Genomic DNA, 22,536 nt, shown 5'->3' with positions numbered 1-22,536 from the left:
GTGTGCCAGTTTTTGGCATTGTATGGTGTGCCATTGTGTTTCTGGATATCAAACTGAGAAAAGACATCATGCCCACTTACAATTTGGACCGTTTATGTCGGAAGCGAGAGGACGAGCGCTTGATGCGTGAGCGTGTTTGTGCATGTGTCTGTGTACATGTGTTTGGCAAAAGATGAAGACAGTGATGAAAATACAAGCAGAACTGATTGCATGCGCTGGGGATTGTGTTCCAGTTTGATCCTGTGGTGCATGCTAGTGTCTGCTTGACAGGCGCACAGCTGCCACCTAGAGGCTATGTTCAAAATAGCATACTCGCATACTACTTTACCTTATTCTGAAATACATAGCATGTAAACTGGCTACAGTAAACATATTTCTGCATGTCTAAAATACAGATGACATGAAAACACATTTGCCACAAATGTGCAGCATCCCAAAATGCAGACTGCACAGACTCAATGCAATGCACTCAACTTGACCTTCTATCTATCCCCTGTGCCAAAAATTAAGCATAAATAATTACAGATGAGAGATATATATATATTTTTTTACATCTCTGCTTACTCATTACTTGTCCTAATTCACATTTTTTTTGCCTTGAATCTGAACATTTAAAAATAACTTTCTTGGCTAAAAATAAAACAAAATTATTATTATTATTTAAAAAAAAAAGAAGATTGTTTTAAAGTGCAGAATTTCAACAAACAATAATTCTCCATTGTTCCGGAACAAAAGAGTTTGATTATGCTTCATTAAGAATGGATAATTAAGGATGAATTAGTCAAGCTTAATTATGGATATGATAGATTTACACATACATATACACACACACTAAAACCTTGTCACCTTGCAATACATTTTTATACTGAATTATTTATTAATGAAAGAACAAACTTTTGGCTTATGAATGATCATTGCTTTAATATTACAAGACTACAAGGCTGTGGCACTCACTGTAACTGCCGTGACCCTACACAGAATCGTCTCGCAAGCTCAAGAGCCCATTTTTCGGAGTGAAATTGAATTTGCCTCTATGATTAGAAATGTCAGAGTGATGAAACGGTGTACAACTGCCGGAGGTTAAACATGGGAGACATCATTAAAGAAACAGACGCCAGCTTATTCTTCATTAATGGAGACAGAAAAAGACAGGGAGAAATAAAAAGAGAGAGAGTTAGAGGAGAAGGATTTCTACGTATGCGTTGCCATGTTTGAGAGGCTGCTGGGCTAATTTGACATTTGAACATTTACTGCACCTCATTACAACTGCTCACAGCTTATTAACCTGTCTGCTGACTGGATAGATGGACCACACATTCCTCACTGTCATTCTACTATCATTCACTCACCCAAAACCACTTTTACAAAAGAAGGACATTTTCCTAATTCAGCATCCTTTGTTGTTACTGAGAGCAATATTTCTATTAGCCAATCCTTTCCTGTAACCCCTCCCCCAAAATTAGAATGCAACGATTGGTTGCCTGTTCAAAGTGTTGCTCCTGTAGCCAACAAACATATTAATATGTCATACTTGTTTGAATCACATTACAGGTGCATCTCAATAAATTAGAATGTCGTGGAAAACTTCATTTATTTCAGTAATTCAACTCAAATTGTGAAACTCGTGTATTAAATAAATTCGATGCACAGAGACTTAAGTCATTTAAGACTTTGGTTCTTTTAATTGTGATGATTTTGGCTCACATTAAACAAAAACCCACCAATTCTCTATCTCAACAAATTAGAATACTTCACATTTTTAGTGAATTGTTGGCCTTCTGGAAAGTATGTTCATTTACACAGTGGACCAACACCAGCAGATGGCATGGCAGCCCAAATTATCACTGACTGTGGAAACTTCACACTGGACTTCAAGCAACATGGTTTCTGCGCCTCTCCACTCTTCCTCCAGACTCTGGGATCTTTATTTCCAAATGAAATGCAAAATGTACTTTAATCTGAAAAGAGGACTTTAGTCCACTGTGTTTTCTGAAGTCCACAGTCAACGCAGCCATCTACCAGGAAATTTTAGAGCACTTCATGCTTCCTTCTGCTGACAAGGTTTATGGAGATGCTGATTTCATTTTCCAGCAGGACTTTCCACACTGCCACAGGTACCAAAAACTGGTTCAATGACCATGGTGTTACTGTGCTTGATTGGCCAGCAAACTCGCCTGACCTGAACCCCATAGAGAATCTATGGGGTATTGTCAAGAGGAAGATGAGAGACACCAGACTCAACAATGCAGATGACCTGAAGGCCGCTATCAAAGCAACCTGGGCTTCCATTACACCTGAGCAGTGCCACAGGCTGATTGCCTCCATGCCATGCTGCATTGATGCAGTAATTCATGCAAAAGGAGCCCCAACCAAGTATTGAGTACATGTACAGTAAATGAACATACTTTCCAGAAGGCCAACAATTCACAAAACAAGGTTTTTTTTTTAGTCTTATGAAGTATTCTAATTTGTTGAGATAGTGAATTGGTGGGTTTTTGTTAAATGTGAGTCAAAATCATCACAAGTCTGTGTGCATTGAATTTATTTAATACACGAGTTTCACAATTTGAGTTGAATTACTGAAATAAATGAACTTTTCCACGACATTCTAATTTATTGAGATGCACCTGTAAATGGCTCCTTATACATATAACAACACCAAAAAGCACTAAACCTTCAAAATGATTAACAGGACACAAAATCCAGAACCTGAAAACACTTTACTATGGGTAAATCCAAAACAGAAGATATTACAAATTTCCTGTTTTACTATAAAATACATCAACATACAGTATGAACGAAAACTGCACTTGTGAATTCAAGTGAATTCATGTGTGTTTCTTTTTTTTTTTTTTAAGATTTCAGTCCTTTTACCATTACCTTTAACCACTGTATTAGATCCCTTTTTAATTTTTGACCCATCATATAAATATTGGATATTATACTGTGGCTTGCATCTGCACAAAAAAGTTAACTTGACTGTGAATCAGAATGTGTTCTGTAACAAGGTTAAAAAAACCAACAACTAAGGCACACAGAATTTACAGGATCTAATACATTAGTGATCTTATTTTAATATAATGTATGGAACAGTTTAACAAAGTTAAATATGATTATTCAAAATTTGTATAGATATTGTCACGGATTCGGTCTATGGACTTCCGTTTATTCACCACCAGAGGTCACCCTTTCCATTTCATTGACTCTCGCACAACACAAACTGTTGCATAGCACCCCGGACTACATATCCCATCATTCTTTGCACGATTTGCACACTGCACTGAACAGCTGTTTCTAATCACCTCACTCACTATATAACACCCACTCTAACCACCTTTCTCTGCTAAGTATTGTTTAGCCTGTACTCCTTTCCGAGTCTCCGTGTTTTCCTTGTTTTGCCTTGCCTTGCCTGTTTTTGCGGTTTTTGATCTTTGCCTGTTTTCTTGGATTTCTCCCTCTCGTCTCGCCCCTGTGATTCTGTCTGCTTATCGGTGACCTACGCTAGCCCTGGGACTATTCTTGTGTTTTGCCCGCCATATACCTGTTTGCCATAGTTTGACCCTGCTTGTTTACCACGTCTCTTGAATAAAGCCTGCAGATGGATCCTCATGTCTCGTCAACCCCGTTACAGATATTTTGATAATATCATGATAATCACAAATTCTCTTGGCTACAATAATCATCAATACAAATCTGATATCTCTATTTTAGATGCAGCCAATAATCAGACTTGTTCAAAGCATAGCCCATGTAATTAGATTTTCTTAATGACAAAGCTACACCAAAAATCAACTTGATATTACAATCAGCAAAATAAAGTGTGGGTCACTCACGGTCATTGCACTGGGTGCCAGAGTAAGAGGTCATGGAGCAGTCGCAGGTGAAGTTCTCCCACTGCTGGATGCACACACCCATGTTGGCGCACGAATCCTCCTGGCATGTAGTGCTGGGCCCTGATGTGGAGGTGACAGGAACAGCATGAGTCAATAGTAATGACAGATTTCAGCAGGCATCTCTGTCACAGGCAGCACAGCAAGACTAGCATGCATGCAAGGTCATTCACGGGTCAGCATCAACGCTCGGTAAACAGATTCATGATAGTGCATTCATCCTGAATACTGAGCAACACTATAGTAGTTGAACATTCAGACATGCAAATAAAATAATACAAATAAAAACATTTTCTTATTCAGTATGTTGGTCTTGTTTCTCCAGTATTTTTTTAAACAGGTTTTCATTTAATGTTCTGTTACTTATTGTATTTCAGCATTGCAAGCATTGCAACGAATATTGTTGACTACTGTAAGGTGAAATGAAAAATACAAAATATTGTCTAAATTTCAACATTAAAATAATGACATTTGAGTGGGTCACCTCATCTGGGTTGCCATGTTGAGGAGATATGACAAATTTAATGCAAATCACTTTGTAACCCACCTATGGGCACTTGCATGGTCTGTATAACTTATTGAAATGGCCTGCAGAAAGATGTATCTACAACAGGGATGTATCTAATCCAGTGTGTGTTATAATGACTGACAATACAGCACTGGATTTTCTTATGATTGTTGTTTTGCTGAGCAGTCTGGCAGTTTATCAGTTACAGAAAGTGACAGCAACAATGTTTACTCCAACCCACAGCTCTCATATTCTAATCTATCTCTTTCTCATGGCTGGTATCCATTCTAGTGAAATCACTATACAAAATGACTAAACAAATGTGTCCCCACTACTGATACACAGTCACTAACTTACAGATGCAATTTTGGTTTATTACAATAAAAAGGTCTGTTGATACAGATTAGTACCATGGATCCCTGAAAATCTAACACAGGTAGATGCAAGTATGAAGTTAAATCCTCATGTAAAGATGAATAAGTCACACATTTCTCAAAATAGCAAAGATCTTGCTAAATTATTTGTGTATGACCTAATTAATATTCATTAGCTAAGCTAAGCCATTTTGTGACATTCCAGCTGTCCCCAGTGATACCCATGTTGGGGTTTATACTAACATTTCAGAAAAATAAATAACCCAAAATATATTAACTGGAAGCAAGTCCTAATTTCTTACATATAGTATTATGTACTGGAAAACCAGAGAAAAATATTGATTAAGAAAAGTTTTTTTTTTTAAGCAGTGAAGAATATCTCTTTCGAGATACAAAAACAGCCACGTTGAGAAAAAAAATCTGTGAATACACCATGCACATTTCATTCTTCTGCACTTCATAAAAGACAACTATTGAATCTTTAAGAGGGAATGCAAACAATTGTTTACACTCGATCCGAGATTCATTAAAACCATAATGACATGTCAATTCCAGCAGTTCAGATCATAAACAAAAGAAACCAAACTGACAGACATGCATTCAAAACAAGAGCAAAGCCCTGAGTGCGGATGTATGAAAGGTTCCACTGGCTGAAAGTGCTTTTATTGAGTCAGGAAAGCAATGGAAGAATTCTTTCTTTTCTCTTGCTGGTTTCCGCCTCTAATGATTCCCCAACTGAACCACTCTTGGATGCTCTCAACACAATATAAATGAGTAATTGCCAAAACATCCATTAAAATGCTTCAGTAGGGGAGAGAATTGTGGCCAATTGCTGTAGAACAGCGGGACACTAGACAATGTCTCGATTTTGATGTGCCTTCAGTGGAAAGCTTTGAGCTGGAATGTTCTTTAAGGAGGATATTTATAGGGATTGGATTCAACCTTAGTTCCCCTCAGCTACTGTACATGTCAGCTCTGGACTAAATGAAAAGTCGTGTAAAAAAAATATACGTACAAAATACTGCAACATGCTATAATTGATAGATAGATAGATAGATCTAGACAATGTCTCGATTTTGATGTGCCTTCAGTGGAAAGCTTTGAGCTGGAATGTTCTTTAAGGAGGATATTTATAGGGATTGGATTCAACCTTAGTTCCCCTCAGCTACTGTACATGTCAGCTCTGGACTAAATGAAAAGTCGTGTAAAAAAAATATACGTACAAAATACTGCAACATGCTATAATTGATAGACAGATAGATAGATAGATAGATAGATAGATAGATAGATAGATAGATAGATAGAAATGTGTTGAATACATGTATTTTATACATGTATTAAAAAGTGTTCAGTTGTTTTAAGTAGTTGTTTTACTGGAGGACCATTAATGTAAAAACAAATTGCAACTTTCAGCCAGGTGTGTGTGTGTATGTGTGTGTATGAGGTAAAAAGGTCGAACCCTCTACCTTGCAGGTCAGCTTTGGTGAAACCAACTTTGTTAGCAGGACATTTTGGAAAGAATTGGATAATAAAACAGAGGCTGGTTAGTGGAGGGAACGTCAAGTCAAGAGAGTGGAAAATGTGTGTGTGTGTGTGTGAAAGACAATGAGAGAGTAACTTGGGTAAAAATTTTAGTAAGGCAAGGATAATGATGAGATGACTACCTCAAATCACTAAAAAAAATGTTGTTAACATGCCCTCGGTCAAGGCGCCATCTAGTGGTTATAGGGGCTCTCATATCAACAAAACAACAGAGAATACCCAGATTTCAGTGAGGCACAAAAATATAACTAAAATATAAGTAAAAGAAAATGATTAGAGAGGAAAACAGTTGCAAAGGTTAAATCAGGTTTGAATTTAATGGTTAAAACACAGAGCAGTGTGCCAGGGATGGGTAGACATTTAGATTGAATTGTAGAGAATGACGCATACCTTCACAGCCACGTTCGATCTGCCCACTGCGGAACAGAGCATCATTGATGAGGTCAGGCAGGCGGCCGTTGAGATCCATGGAAGCTAAGCAGCCCTGGAAACCCTCACGAGACACCACCAGCTTTGGCAGATTCTGGTACATGTTCGGTCCCAAACCGGCCACAAACAGATCACCTGCAAAGAGTGAAAAAATTTAACTATAACTTAAATTTTCTTCCTACATTGGCATATAGTGAGGTTTATGTGCTCAGTATGCAACATTTCCTGTTCACATAAATATACCAATCTGTTTTTTTTTCTTTTTCTTTTTGATATGAAATGTCAAACGCACATCAAAAATGTCACCAAAAGGTTAAGCGAATCTGTACGGCTGACCTTTCAGGTCCAGATTTTTCGCTCCGTTGACCACCTGGCTGACAGACTTGGCGTCCACTTTTAGAGTGTGTGTGTTGCTGGCGTCTCGAGTGATCACCACATTGTGCCACTGGTTGTCGTTAAGAGGACTGTCGCTGTTTCCCTTCAGAAGACTCGGTCCATTTCCCAGGTCAAACGCATAGTGAATATACCTGACAAACACACATACACACTGAGCTCAAATGTGTCCATGTCCCAAATTAATTCAAGCGCACTTCACTGAAGAACACCAAAGTACATACTGAAGCAAACTCAGCTGATCAGCTGAGAGGCTCTCTATTAGATGACAATAAGAGTGGACACTCGTTTTAAAGAGGAACAGGGTATATGTCCTGCTGGAGGGTTGACCACAGGCCAAGTGGATCATTCTGTTTGGATGGACTAGGGCTAGGCTAACCATGCTTCTGCATTCACCAGTGTACTCTATACCAAGAAGCTGGTTTAAATGTTTTTGTTTTTCATTTACTTTACTAAGCATACAATGCTAAAATCCTCTAAGAATATTTGCTAGGGGTAAATGCTCTGTTGTGGATGAATTGTGTCAGCCTTACACAGTGTCTTACACTGAAGAAAACATGAAGAGTGAAATATTTAGCAGGAAATAATAGAAGATGGTGTGCCATCTGGATTTGACTGAATAAATTGGGCTACGGTCAGTATTATTTGATTTTACTGGGTCAACATCATTTTTCTTCTGCCTGCACAGTCCTGGTTACATCAACAAAAAAAGTTGTTTAAGACGCATAAATAGTACATTTTGATAAAGATTATAAAATGTTTTTAAAAATGTCAATGCTGTTGAATTGTGTACAATTAGATCAGATACGTAAGGTAAAATATGTACATGATATTAAACATTTGATTTTATGATGATTCTCTCCACATTACAAATTGATCTAAATAACTTGCATTTTAAAACATACCATTATTAACTCTCTGGTAATCAGTCATAGATAAAAGTTGTTTCTGACACTTACGTTAATTTCTCGTTAATCAACGTTAATTTCGATAATCAACATTAATAAGGAATAATGAAAATAATGAAATAATAATGAAAGCATAGCTTAAAGGAACGGCTGATAAAAACTGAAATTACTGATTTAAATCTGAATTTAAATTCAATTTCAGACTTTTTTTTCTTAAAGTCGAGAAGGCTCTGGAAACTAAGAGTGATGTTGGTCAAACATTTTTAAATCTATGTTTTAAATTAGTGCCTGCTTTGGTAACCTTCACGAGTATGATGACTCTCTCATTATACTCAAAAAGACAGTCACTAGTCGCCACCTGCTGGTGTGAATGAATCTGTTTGGTGAACTGATTTAAAATCTTTGTGTCACTGGGGTAGAACAAAAATACCCAATACTAGCTATTCCACCCACAGATGTAATGATTACAGCAAGACTCACTGAATGGATCAGAACAAATCATTTTGGTGAACATATTCAACAATCAAATTCCCCACAATTAACTGTTCAAGGTATTCTGAGGTGTATAGTAGTTTGGCAATCTTGAAAATGAACATACGTTTAGCCACTTTAGAGTAAACATGTCTCGGCCTGACTGAAGTTGACTTCCAACACCCCAGAATGGCCTCCCAACCTTTCCTGTCAACCTCAATAAAATGGTCATTTGGTAAAAACAGATTCTCTGGAAATTTTGCTGTACTTCCACTCACCCTTTGACAAGCTCCACGGCAATAAAATCATTCCCATCTCCACTGTTGAAGAGAATGAATCCATCACCCGAGGTAGTTTTGAACTGAAAGAAGAGGTGCATGGTGCTGTAAGCCTGGAGTGTAGCAAGACCCAGATAGCTTCCTTTGGTCTTGAATGTAACTGGATCGGCCACAATGGAGCGCATGCCGAAACGAGCATTGAGCTCGCAGAATTCGATGTCTCCGTTTTTGCACATGTCAATATAGAGGAGGCCGTTGAACTTCAGGCCTTGCAGGTGACCAATGAAGTTGGATGGAGCCGTGGAGGCAAAGCGCCGTTCTGTCAGGATTCCAGTCTCGATGTTACTGAACTCCAGCCGAGTGTGGTCACCATTCATCTGACCTGTGAAAGAGGAGTAGGAGGTCTTGGTAAAGTGATTATTAAGTGTTGGATTTATGCATTACATGGGGGCAGCCGCTGAAAAGCTGTTCGGAAAAGATTATACTGCATTCGTACCTTCAGCTACATCGTCATCCACCATGAGTTTGAGGTTTTTACCACGCCGCATCACTTTGACTGAGTGCCAGTCATTGTCGTTCACTTTCTGGCCAGCATACAATGTCTCTGGTCCTTTACCTGAGAATGATGTGAGTCAGTTAGTGTTTACACACATTAGCACTGCAAATCAAATTTCTGTCATCTCAATATTTTAATAAATCATATCATGTGTATTTAAATTTTGTCATTCGGATGATAGATCACAGACATATTTTACTTGTGGTACATCAATAGTTCCAAGGAAAATCAACATTTGCTATTACCCAGAAAAGTCCAAGACATGAAACAAAACTGACATAGCCGTGGACATTTATTCTTTTAAGGGTGCACTGTAATACAAATACATAGTCTGCGCTAAAAAGTACTGGCTGAGAGCACTGATTGTTGTACTGATTTACTGGTGCCATTAACATAAGCGGCTCAAATATATTGAGTATTTAAACTTCAAATTATCGCACAAGGCAAAGTGCCTCTCTAAAAGCATTGTAGAATTAAAATGGTTAATCAGCACTACATTACCACTTTCTTTTCAGCCATTCGGCTGTTAATTGAAGAACATGCTTAATAAACAAAAAACCTATAATTGACTCCAAAAGCTACAGAGATCTAAATGATCTGACCTGTGTGTTTATACAAATCTAGACAAGCAAGAGATTTTAGAGTTTTCATAGTTTAAAATGGTGATGTATTAGACCACATTAGGAAAGCCAATTACTTTACTATTATTGAAAGTCCCATCTGAATTTGATTATAAATTTGCCTTTTTCCTAATTATTTACAAAGAATGTTTTTTCCCCCCCTTCATTTATTGATAAGAGTGGCAGTGTGTGTGTGTGTGTGTGTGTGTGTGTGTGTGTGCCTGGTATTCACTACGTTATGGGGACCAATTCCCACAAGGATAGTAATACCAGTGAATTTTGACCTTGTGGGGAAATTTTTTAGGTCCCCATGAGGAAACAAGCTTATAAATCATATAGAATAATGTTTTCTTGAAAATCTAAAAATGAAGAAAGTTTCCTGTGAGGGGTAGGTTTAGGTGTAGGGTTGGGGTAGGGTGATAGAAAATACAGTTTGTACAGTATAAAAAACATTATGCCTATGGAAACACAACGTGTGTGTGCGTGCATGTGTGTGTGTGTGTGTGTGTGTGTGTGTTTTGCTTTTATTTTAATTAACAAATCAAACACTTGATCACACTTAGGTGCAATTCTCAGTATTAACAAACCATTAACTACTTTTGCTCTCTTTAACTTTTGCCTCAATAAACTTCTAATTTGCTGCTTATTAATAGCAAGATAGTTGTTAAGTTTAGGTATTGGGTAGGATTAGGGATGTAGAATATGGTCATGCTGAATGTGTGCTTTATAAGTACTAATAAATAGTCAATATGTTTATAATAGGCATGGTAATAAGCAACTGGTCAATAGTGAGAATTGGTCCCTATACTAAAGTGTTATAGATTTTGTTTTTATAAATATAACCATGTAAAATGTGATGTAGTCTTAAATATCTTTCATTACTGTTGAGTTAACAGCATACAGCCCGTTATATACACAGGCCCAAAGTCTTGTGTTGTGGTCAGGTAAGATGGTTCTAAATTGTAATTGTCCTTTTTTTAACTCTTCCATGTGTGCGGTCAATTCAGTGGCTATTACAATTTCTCAGAGTCAACTTTCAGGGTGTAAAATCATTTTCCAGATGACTTCTGCAACAGCACATTAGACAGCATGGTCATGTGGTGCTACCTGTTACTTTTCTAACTACTTATCTGTATCAGTCACTGTTGTTTGTACTGGATGATTGTTTTTTGTTGTTGTTTGTTTGTTTTATGTTTTTTAATCAATTCACAGAGATTACTAGTATGGGCACACAAGTGCCCTCTTGAGGAAGACAACTGTGATTCGCACAGAAAACTGAAATCAAACTGTTACTTAAGTGGAATGCAATGGTAACCACCCACTTTTCATCTTCATTTTCTCTATAGAGAAGAAAAATCGTATTCAAAGTCGTGTCAAGTCATGAACCAAACTAAGCAGCTCCAAAATGAATCGCATTACAACATTTGATTTGAAGCAAAATTGCAATTGAAAATTGTTTTAAAAAGCAGACAAAGATGCAAGACTGTGTACACACAGAAATATGTAAGTATAATTATGGTAGAAATCATAGTAAAAAATAAAACTATTGACTATATATGAGCCACATTTTGCAGCAGTTTTCTTTCAATGTTAACAACAATTTATCAGAGTAATGGGTGACTAAATTTGAAATCACAGAGACTTGTGGCTTCTACAGAAGCATATTTCAAAATGTAACATCCTCAGAGCTTATAGTAGATCTGTACTAATCTGACTAAATTCATTTCTCTATAGAGAAAAGGAATGGGATTTTACTTCTGGAACCTGACTGCTGAGCTCAATAATAATAATAATAATAATAATAACTTTAAAAATATCTGATGAGGAAGGGTATGAGGAACAGGAGACTTAAGCAGTTAGTAAGATTTTTCATTACAAAACTGTTAAAACAGCATTATTTAAAAATGCTTAAATATTAACATTTAACAGCGTGTAAAACATGTGCACTACCAATCAAAAATTTGGATTTTGTTAATTTATGTTTCTCATGTGCTTAAAAAACCCTTTGATCTAAAGGCTTAGGCTTAAATGAAATGAAAATACTAAAGCTGAAATTTTTAATTTAAAGAAAGTTGGAGAAATTAATGAAACATTTCGAGCACATATGAGAAGTCATTCAGTGCTGTTTAAAAGCATCCTTGGATGCATCTCTTAGAGCTTGTTCGGAATAATGTTCAGACCTGTAATCTGGGCAAAGGGTGACATCTTTGATGCAATTCAAATATAAAATATTTTTGATATATATTTCAATATAAATCTATATATAACGCTTATAGCGATATCTTAATGTGATTATCAAATCAAAGACTGTGATTTAATTTAATAAGTACTGTCACTAGCTGCTTCTCTCAAACTCCATGTCTGTTATGTGCAGTGAGTTTAATGTGTATTGGGGATATATTTTTTAACATTTGTTGTGTATAGAAGTTTAGATAATTTCACCAGCATCCCACCAGCATATAAAAAACTAAGGTTTGAACATTTGAAAGTGAGGAATTCGAAAAATAAATATTAGTATTGTAATTGTACTATTGTAAATTCCTTATTAAGCCTACAATTATCAAATATTCTTTGAATAAATGTATTGAATTTTTTACTAAAATATATTTGTAATTTTACAGTATAGTTATAATTTACAACACTAATATATTTATATTTTTTATACTTATTTAATATTATTATTATTATTGTATATGTGCAGCCATATAAATAAATAATTTTAAAGGAATAGTTCACCTGAAAATTAAAAAATTTTCATCATTTACTCACCCTCATGTTGTTCCAAACCTATATACATTTCTTTCTTATGTTGAACACAAAATAAGATATTTTGAAGAACTGCGATGAACCAAACTGTTTTTGATCCCCTTTGACCTTCATAGAAGGGAAGGAAATACTATAGAAGTCAATGGGGACCATCAACTGTTTGATTACCAGCATTCTTGAAAATATCTTCTATGTTCAACAGAAGAAAGAAACTAATACTGGTTTGGAACGACATGAGGGTGAGTAAATGATGACACATTTGTGACCCTGGACCACAAAACCAGTCATAAGGGTCAATTTTATGAAATTGAGATTTATACATCTTCTGAAAGGTGAATAAATAAGCTTAACATTGATGTATGGTATTGTTAGGATATTGCCGGAACGGCTTTCGCGTATGACAGTCAGCTAACATACCCAAGCGACTTAAGACTGGTTTTGTGGTCCAGGGTCACATTTTTGAGTGAACTATCCCTTTAAAATAAAAACAAGCAAAATAAAACGCTTATTAAATAATATTAAACATTTTAGCTGTTTTATTTGTCATGTGACCATTAAGCAACATTAGAGAACCATGAACCGTGTTGTTAAACTATTGAAATAGTAACGAGTCATTTTTTTGTTTTTTTTATGGGAGTGCTTCAGCTTACAAAAAAGTTTGAGAACCCCTTATCTAAACTATTGAAAAGTATCATTAAAAATTTGTAGAATGAGTACAAATGTTTAACTGGCAGTATAGGTTAACAACACTGTTTAATAAAAATGCTAAAACTTTGACCATCTGTGGGATTAGCTAATATCTGTGTTTCATCTCAAAATAATACAAAAATAAATCCAACAGGGTAAGAAAAGAGTATATAGAACAAACTGAGTAAAAACTTACTGGTGTTACAGTTTATCCTGCCACAGTCTAGATGGGGAAGAACAAGTGCAGATGAAATCGCGTCCTTCAAGGATACAGCTGCAGACATCCAACAACAGAAACACCACCTTCCGGGGATGAGCACATGGAGCAGCAGCCATTTTGGATCATTTCCAACAGCCGTTTAATAATTCCGGCCAGTATGTTTGATAAAACTTGTTTAGCTAATTATTATTTTTTATTTATAACAACATGCAGACATGACTATAAGTGTATCATTCTTAAGGCTAATTCCACAAGAATTCAAAATATGCTGGCTATATCTTTTTTTTTTTCTAAATTATTATTATTTTTAGGATGTAGATTTATATTTTTAGTATGTAATTTATATAGTAGTAATCCATATGAATGGCTGCTTGCTCTAAGCCGAAAGGATTCATCAACTCCGGTATACTTTCTCTTTTTTGTTTTGTTTTGGTTAATCATCCAAATTATTGGTTACCCCACCAACTGTGTGAATTTCACAGAGAACTCCAGATTGTTATGACAATTGGAACTGTCATCCAGGTCGGAATCCATAAGGCCATTTTTATCATGTGCCATCAACCGCAACAGAAAAGTGGGAGCAAACAGCATCGGTCCAAAAAGCACCAGCACCACACAGACTTGTAGCATGTACTTAAAAAAAAAACAAAAAAAAAAACAGACAGTCATATCAATTAAGACACTAGGTGCAATGAATACTGAAATGTTCTGATTGTTATTTATGCTAAGTGCATGAATATAAAATGACAGATTTTACCATTGAAACTGCAACTAATATAAAAATTTAGTAAATTGAAGTTATTATTGAATTTACTGAAATCACTATCATTTTGATGTTGCAGCATATTTAAGATGTTGATCATCTGGCTCTTTCTTGTGACATGGTGTGTATATGGGTGGATGGTAGTAAAAATGACTGTGTGTGTTTTGTGGGTGATGCTTTGGCCACCAGCTGCAGGTGTGCTGGATGCTCTGGTCTCGGGCTGTTTGCTTACAGGGCCGCAGGCTAAAGGCCTTTGAAGGGGTGAGTACCATCTTTGAACAAGGCATGATAAATGCCGTTAAGAGCAAGGGATGGGAATGGGTACATATTTTCCTGATAACATGAAAAAAATGTTATACAGAAGATGCATAACTGATTATTAAACCCATCTTACCATAAGAACAGAGCATAAACAGATACAGAAACATTATCACAAAGAGGCAGTCCTGTCCATAGCCTATAATTTTGGGCTGGGTGATATATTTAATAAAAATAAATAAGTAAATAATAATTATAATATATATGCAGTTTGTGCTTGTGCCAGTATGCCAGTTTGCATCCACTCTTTGTTGTAAGATATTATAATACAGTATCTTCTGTTATATAGACCTCAATAGCAAAAATGCTGATAGAGCTAAGCCATTAAATGCATTGTCAATAATGTATTTATTTATTGTTCAGTTAATTATTAAGTTGAAAAGAAAATGCAAAATAGAAGCATTTCTCTGATGTCTGAACCCCACTGAATACAGGTAAATGTTGTTTATTACCATGTATTGCTAGACTGGTGTAAAACTGTTTCTTGTTTTGATTTGTTTGGTTGTTTTGCAACTGGTGAAGTCACATTAAATGCAACTTGATTATTATTTACAAGATATACAAGAAAGAAACTAAGACAGACAGACAGACAGACAGACAGATAGACAGATAGACAGATAGACAGATAGATAGATAGATAGATAGATAGATAGATAGATAGATAGATAGACAGAGAGATGGATGTTAAAGATAGATAATATTTAGCTATATCACCCAGCCCTAATATAAATGCTGTTTTCATTTAATAACATTTAAAAAATGACTATTTTTAAATATGTTGCTTCAATGTAAGTAAATCGATGAGCATGTATGAGAATGACTGGCGCAGATGTGTTGCTTCGTCCATGAGGTCAGAGGTTATGTGAGACAATGATGAGAGAGTTTGTCTGTCCACATCACCCGCAGACAAAGCAAGAGAACGAAAAACAAATAGGAGCAATCCATGCAGATCAACAAAACAATAACAATTTAGTTGTAGTGTTAGAGAGATGATAACATCCAGTAACTTGCAAATATAAGAAATAACCGAGGAACTGACGACCGAGGAAGAGAGATAGAGACAGAGAGAGAAATAAGTCAGTATACGATACCTAAATTGACGGTCAGTTTGACACGGCCGCTGTCCAGCTCTAGTCGCAGTGTGTCTGCGGACTCACGTGACGTGGCAGCCATCAACAGGCCAAAGGCACGCTGGGACATAAACCGCAGAGACACATCCTCTGCCTCTGTATGTATTACTGTCGGCATCACCACCTTCATATACATACTGCCATCATAGCTTAGGACAGATGCCTCTGTGGAGAAAACAGACACACAAAATGCATTAAAAATATTAATCCCAGACCTTGAGAAGAGCACTTTCAACTCAAGTCAATTCAACTGTATTCACTGATTTAAACAAAACAATTAGTTTCTATGAAGCCCTTCACACTGAGCTCAAAATATTGATATTCAAAATCTCCAATGATTTGTTGTCCACGCCAACTGGATGTGAAAGGTTTTGATAAGAAAGCAGGCTTATGAATGTGTTTCATGCTATTTAGTCACATTAGAAATTGTGTTTAATGGCTATTATGGATTTTAAGAACAAGCAACACTACAAAATATACGTATTTAGTTGTGTTTGTAATGACAATGAGCCAGAATACAGAGTACAGACAGAATACAATTTACAGATCAAAAGTGGGTGGAAATTGTCATGAAAAATTAAATTAGGACATTAAATAATAATAAAAAAATGACTAAAACATATAACACATGACCCCTTTAAAATAAATTATCAAAGGACTGAATAAATTATTTTTGATGAATAAAACACACCATGATTAAAAAAAAATCCTCTCACATATGTATAAATTATTTTAATGTGACAAATAATTCTTATTTTATAGCATGTAGCATATAAATCCCTTCAAAAATGCACTCCTAAACACATGCACAGACCCTTCTTAATTCTTCTTATAACAATCTACATATATCTTAATGCAACACTGTCACCTGTAATATTTTTCCAATTTATTTATTTAGTTAGTGCCATCTGCTCCAGCTATCACAGCAAGTTCCTCATATGACCACAGAGGTGCTCCTCTGTCACACACAAGGAACATTTCTAACAAAGTCTCTCATTTTCAGCCCCATAACAGACCAAAATGCTACAGCACAGAGCTGAGAGGGGATTCTGGGAAAATGGATTAAAAAAGGCAACCAGCCGTGAAATACCTGCCTCGAGTTTTAGTGAAGAAGTAAGAAGAATGTGCCTTTGGCTGAAAGAGGAGCTGACTGCCTTTGTGTAAAGATAGAGGAGTCTGCATTTAACGCATGAATCATTGTGTGGAAAATAATGTGCATTACACACATGTACAGCCATCATGTAATATGTGATAGGACACCTTAAACATCATCAGTCAGGCTGGCGGAGCAACAAGGACAGGAATATTACATTGTCAATATTAAAACATTGTTACTTTAGGCTAAAAGTGTTCATTATTTTTGTTGTTATGAGCTGTTACAGAAATATTTCAGGTTATATATAACATAAACAGATGATTAATATTAAAAACAAGTTGCATTCAATTATATTATGTATTAAATTGTAACCAAGAATATTTATTTGATCTCCAAAATAACAGTTAAAGAACAATCAGTATCCTTTGCATAGAGTGATATTGACTTTGTTCATGTTGAAGCACTCTGAGAACAACAGGGTTGTGTTCAAGCAACTCTATTAGCATGCATTAATTCACAAATATAATGATCAATTCCTCACATATTAGAAAACTAGCATCCCTGCTGATGCTGTTACACACCTGCTGAGTCTCGAGGGAGCTCTTAAGCATTAATGAAGAGCATATTAACCCCCTGTCTTGAACTACTAGCTCTCTCGTTCTGATCTTAAACAGCCTTTCTCAAAGCAAACTGAGCAGACACTATTTCCAGGATGCTATGTCTTGCACACCATATTGAAGTGTGTGCGACTGGTGTACGTGTGCTACTCAAACACGCACACACAAATATTGCAAAGCACAGCTGGATGTGTTTTGAGGAGAGATCAACAGTTCCAAAGCTCATTTTGAATGCTAATGAGGAGATGTGCGTTTTCAGGGGCTTGCTGGAAATGGAAGTCAGCAGCACTTTACATAATTACCAGCTAAATTGCCAATGACGATGGGTGGGGGATAAGTATAAGAGCTACAACGCTCACTGCCTACCAGTTCCACTGTATAGAGCACAATCTGTGTTAACAGGTTACACAAAGACTGTCTCCTCCACAACGGCGGACAATTCCAAAAAGAGATGAGTATCAAAATACATAACCAAAACATATGTAAATAACATTTTCAACGTAAAATTATTTACTTTTTTATACTACATAATATTAATATATTATTAAGTTCATTTTTGAGTAACACATAACGTTATATTTAACAATATTATATGCAATATTATAATTGGAAAAAAAATACATAAAAGACTAAAATACACAAACAATCATAGAATATGCAAAAATAAAACAATATAAATTACAAAAAAGTGTACATATTAGAAACACTTTGAAATAAATAAAAATTATAAAATGAAAATACATAAATAAATAAATATACAAATACAAACAATTAAAACTATATAGACATTAAAAAAATGATAAAAATATCAAAAAGCAACAAAATTACTACAACATTTTATACTGAATCAGTGTGAAAACATAAAAATACAATCTAATTCAAAATATTAACAAAACCAATCAATCAATAAAAAAAGCTTTGTTTAAAAAAATTGAACTGATTAATGGCTGGCAATGTAATCTACATGCAATCCAGGTCATGTGACACATCCAGAGCTTTACAGAGCCAAAAGGAGATCTACTGTAAAGTCACCCTGACCATCCATCCATCCAGAGGTTGACTGCTCTTCCTAAATGTTTCTCTAAAGCATTCAAATAACAATTTTACAAACACAAACAATTCTGTAAACATACATGAGCTAAACCAGTCACATGGAATGTGCCCTAAGACTACACTAGGACTGTGATTTAAAATGTCGTCCTGCTTTTAAAAAAAAAATCACACTGGCTGTTTGGGCTGTGAACAGTAGAGGACAGAAGAGGACTGCTTTGGATACTTTCAGCACTGCTGGTGGAGAGAGATTGACTGAGGGCAGATATTAGTGAGCGAGAGTGTGCAGTTATGAGAAAAAAATCCTAATACAAGGTCTGTTACTATAACCCTGCCATGCACATCTCTGTCTCTCTCTCTGTCTTTACATTCTGCTCTGGAGCTTTGTCAATTTCCCACATGACCGCTTGCTGAAAGCCATATTTCCTCAACCATGTGGAGGAACATGTGTATGCGTGTGGGTCAGGTTTTGAACAACTGTCCTTACAATAATAGTAAAACCTGACATTACCCACATTGTGGAGAGCGGTCAACTGGGCCACGGAGAAAAACGGCATAATAAACATAGTAAATAAAATAGAAAAAACACAAAAAGATTTATAAGAGGGTTAGATTAAGTAATAGAAATAAGTTCAGTATAAAAGTAACAATTGTATTAATTGATTTTTCTTTTTAATTCACATTTGTTGAATTGGCTTCATTCATTCATTCTACTTGCTTTACTACATTTTAATTGAATAAAATTCTAAAATAAAATGTAAAACATTACTTAAGGAGTAGGATTAACTTTAAAATGAAAACGATATAAGTGTATGGATATATTTTTAGCATGCTAGTTAAGTGTGTGCATTTTAGTAATCCTTGAGGCTAGACACTGAGCTAAGACATTTATTTTCTAAAGCAAGTACAGATATGAGGAATTCACTCATTATCTCCGTCCTCCTCTTCTCTCTCTTAATGCAGCTGGTGACACACATGTGTTTGTTTAAGACTCGAATTTACACACATGGATTAGAGAGCTACACTTTAACATCCACTTCCTGCAAGCGTCAAACAAATAACGCAAAGCTCAGATATCCCTGCGTACATTTACGCAACAAACCCACTCTGATGATAAAACCCACTCTGATGATATTTGCTTCAGTCTGCATTTCTCCCTCACAGACGCTCGCTGGCTGGAACCGGTTACTATCAGTGTGCGGTGGCCAAATCTCTCAGCTTCTAGAACAGCTCTGGCCCACGTTATTTACCGTCACTTACCTTCAATGACTGCAATGATGTACTAACATCATTAACATCCATAGCCGTGTAATACAGATCTGCTAGTCTGGTCACATTGTTTATATATAGGTATTTGTATGCAACATTTACAGGTACAAAACATGCTTTTGTGTATGTCTGAGTAGATGCTGAAACTTCAATTTACAGAATATACAGACAGTATCTACAAAGAAAGCAGTATTATGGATTTACACCTAAAATATTTATGGATGCTTTATATCATAAATATATTTATTTAGTTACAATACATTTTACCATTTTATAGATATGTTTTATATGTCTTATTCCTATCGACAAATGTAAACAACTACTTTTTAATAATCTAAAAAAACAACAACAGAAAAATGTACAATGATTAATTTAACAAATTACTAATTTTAATGACTAGCCTAATTAGTTACAATATAACATTATATTAATATTTTTACATGTCCACTGTATGTTTTTTAGACAAAATCATGATTATAAATTGCCTGCTATTATAGATGGCAGCCTTCAAATGAAGGCAGCAGTGCAGTGGTTTGTATTTCAATTTTATAAGAAAACAGAAGAAATCCAAAATAAGTGAAAAAGTAGCAAGTCTAAAGTTTTCATTCAATAATAAAGAGCCAGTATTATGCTGCACTGACAGTTGCAGTTTAAATTCTTGTTCTTTGCACAGCACTCAATAACACGCCAATAATTGTTAATTTCAAAAATAATTTCAAACGTTTGATAACTGGGACCATTAGGGTTATTAACCAGCTCTTAACCAGAACTACATCAATTTATAAAATAATATACCAAGTGATATTCATAATAACTGGATCCACTTACAGTTCCAGAACATTTGCATTCCTAGGCAAATATGAATAAAACACTGATAGAAAATGTGCGATGCACCCATTGGAGCCACCTTACACTTTGTGTCATGATGGTTGACACCGAATGTCTGCTGTGCACAAGAATCAACAATCATTCGATTCATGGTGTGTCACGATTAAAGTCTGTGAAAACACCTTCTGTACCACAGTGGAAATGAAATGCCTCACAGACAAATTAAACACAAGCTGTTCTGTTTTCATGATTATTTGACATGGCTTCCAAGTAAACAAGAAATGTTTTCCAAACATTCTTCATTTGCTCTATCTATCTATCTATCTATCTATCTATCTATCTATCTATCTATCTATCTATCTATCTATCTATCTATCTATCTATCTATCTATCTATCTATCTATCTAGTCATACTTTAGATAGAAATTGAAAGATAGCTTTCTACCTTGAATTTATCCCTCTGATTTGAACGCTCTATTGGAAGGGGCGTGTCTGCTGTGAGACTTCAATGTAAATTTATATTTGCATATGAAATAAGCATTACATGTGCAACTTTTCCAAAAACATTCACTGCGTTTTTACTATTATAGCCACCAAAATGTACTAAGTGTGAAAAGTGTAGATTATAGCTTTATATTTAGAACTACTTCTGTTGCATCAAAGGTTGTAGTCCTGCACTGTAGTCACATCCACGGAGCACACAATGCAATGATCTCATCGCATCGCAATTTCTGAAATCTCCCAAATATTTGCATCATCGCTAACACAGTGAAAACACAATGTAATTAAGAGACGCGTTGAGCAGTGTGAACTGTGTAATTGATCATAGGAGGAGTTTTGTTGAAAATGCAGAAATCAAATCAGTGATAGATCATGCTGGTCTTGAATTGACTGCTCCAGCAATTATAAAAAGAACGATCTTTGCTCGAGTACTTGAAGAATGCTGTGTGGAGACGTGCTGATATCGCATTTGGTCTCGTTCTGTATCGCGTATCTTGTCAGTGTCTGTGCTTGCTTGGCCATTTGTTGTGGAAAAAATAAGGAAAGTGTGTTCAAGCGCCAGCAGAAAACAGTGTAAAGAAATACTCTTTGAGAGAAGCAGTCTTTATCAGCAGAAGTTAAAAGCAGTCTCATTAGTGTTTAGTGCAGTTGTCGTTGCTAGGAAATCTTGTTTTGTTTACGCGTTTGGTCTCATTGTGTATCACGTATCTTGTCAGTGTCTGCGCTTGCTTGGCCATTTGTTGTGGGAATAAGGAAAATAAGGAAAGTGTGTCCAGCTGAATTAATTTAGTATTTTGTTAGATGGGTATAAAAAAGCTTAGTTTACCACGGCAGCGGTCGCAGCAGCCGTCGCATGACGGCCTACTCCTGTGAAGACCGAAGAGTGTAAAGACCATCGACTCCACCGGGCAGGGACACCGGCAAAGGATATGTATCGCTTTTTATTTCTCCTCTTTCCTACTACTTGTTGCACTTCTATTTCAGTTTTTATAACCATTTCTTACTATGTGTAAGTAAGTTATTGTTTTTTAGCATGTAAGTTTGGCAGTGTTCTTTTTTAGGATTACTGATAAACTACTGTCGTTTGATTTGTATTATTTGTATTTGTTATTTATTTTAATTTTAGTTAAATTACGTCTGAATTCATTATGTCTGTATAGGTCTTTTATTTAATTTTAGTTATTTTAATACTTCAACAAACTAAATGCATATGAAATAATATACAGTATATATTGAATTTATAAATGTGTATGTATATATATATATACACAGTATATATATATATATATATATATATATATATATATATATATATATATATG

At 35.5% G+C, this 22,536-nt stretch overlaps 1 protein-coding gene across 1 annotated transcript in view; it reads right to left on the bottom strand.

The window, feature by feature from the left end:
* Positions 1 to 966: 966 nt before the first annotated feature.
* Positions 967 to 22,536, bottom strand: part of LOC107567711 (neurexin-3b-like) — a 172,172-nt gene continuing 150,602 nt past the window's right edge. Inside the window, exons 11-19 of the mRNA XM_016253453.1 lie at positions 15,815 to 16,018; positions 13,619 to 13,645; positions 9,290 to 9,409; positions 8,794 to 9,175; positions 7,080 to 7,270; positions 6,705 to 6,878; positions 6,239 to 6,265; positions 3,834 to 3,953; positions 967 to 1,124 (exon numbers count right to left, since the gene is read on the bottom strand). Of these exons, the coding sequence (XP_016108939.1) occupies positions 1,120 to 1,124; positions 3,834 to 3,953; positions 6,239 to 6,265; positions 6,705 to 6,878; positions 7,080 to 7,270; positions 8,794 to 9,175; positions 9,290 to 9,409; positions 13,619 to 13,645; positions 15,815 to 16,018 (1,250 nt within the window). The 3' untranslated portion in view covers positions 967 to 1,119. The remainder of the gene's footprint in view (positions 1,125 to 3,833; positions 3,954 to 6,238; positions 6,266 to 6,704; positions 6,879 to 7,079; positions 7,271 to 8,793; positions 9,176 to 9,289; positions 9,410 to 13,618; positions 13,646 to 15,814; positions 16,019 to 22,536) is intronic.

This window comes from Sinocyclocheilus grahami, unplaced genomic scaffold (assembly GCF_001515645.1).
Source record: "Sinocyclocheilus grahami isolate Dianchi unplaced genomic scaffold, SAMN03320097.WGS_v1.1 scaffold1182.1, whole genome shotgun sequence".
Taxonomy (NCBI): Eukaryota; Metazoa; Chordata; class Actinopteri; order Cypriniformes; family Cyprinidae; genus Sinocyclocheilus; species Sinocyclocheilus grahami.
Note: the sequence above shows the minus strand (reverse complement) of the source record. Positions and strands in the feature narration are given on the sequence as shown.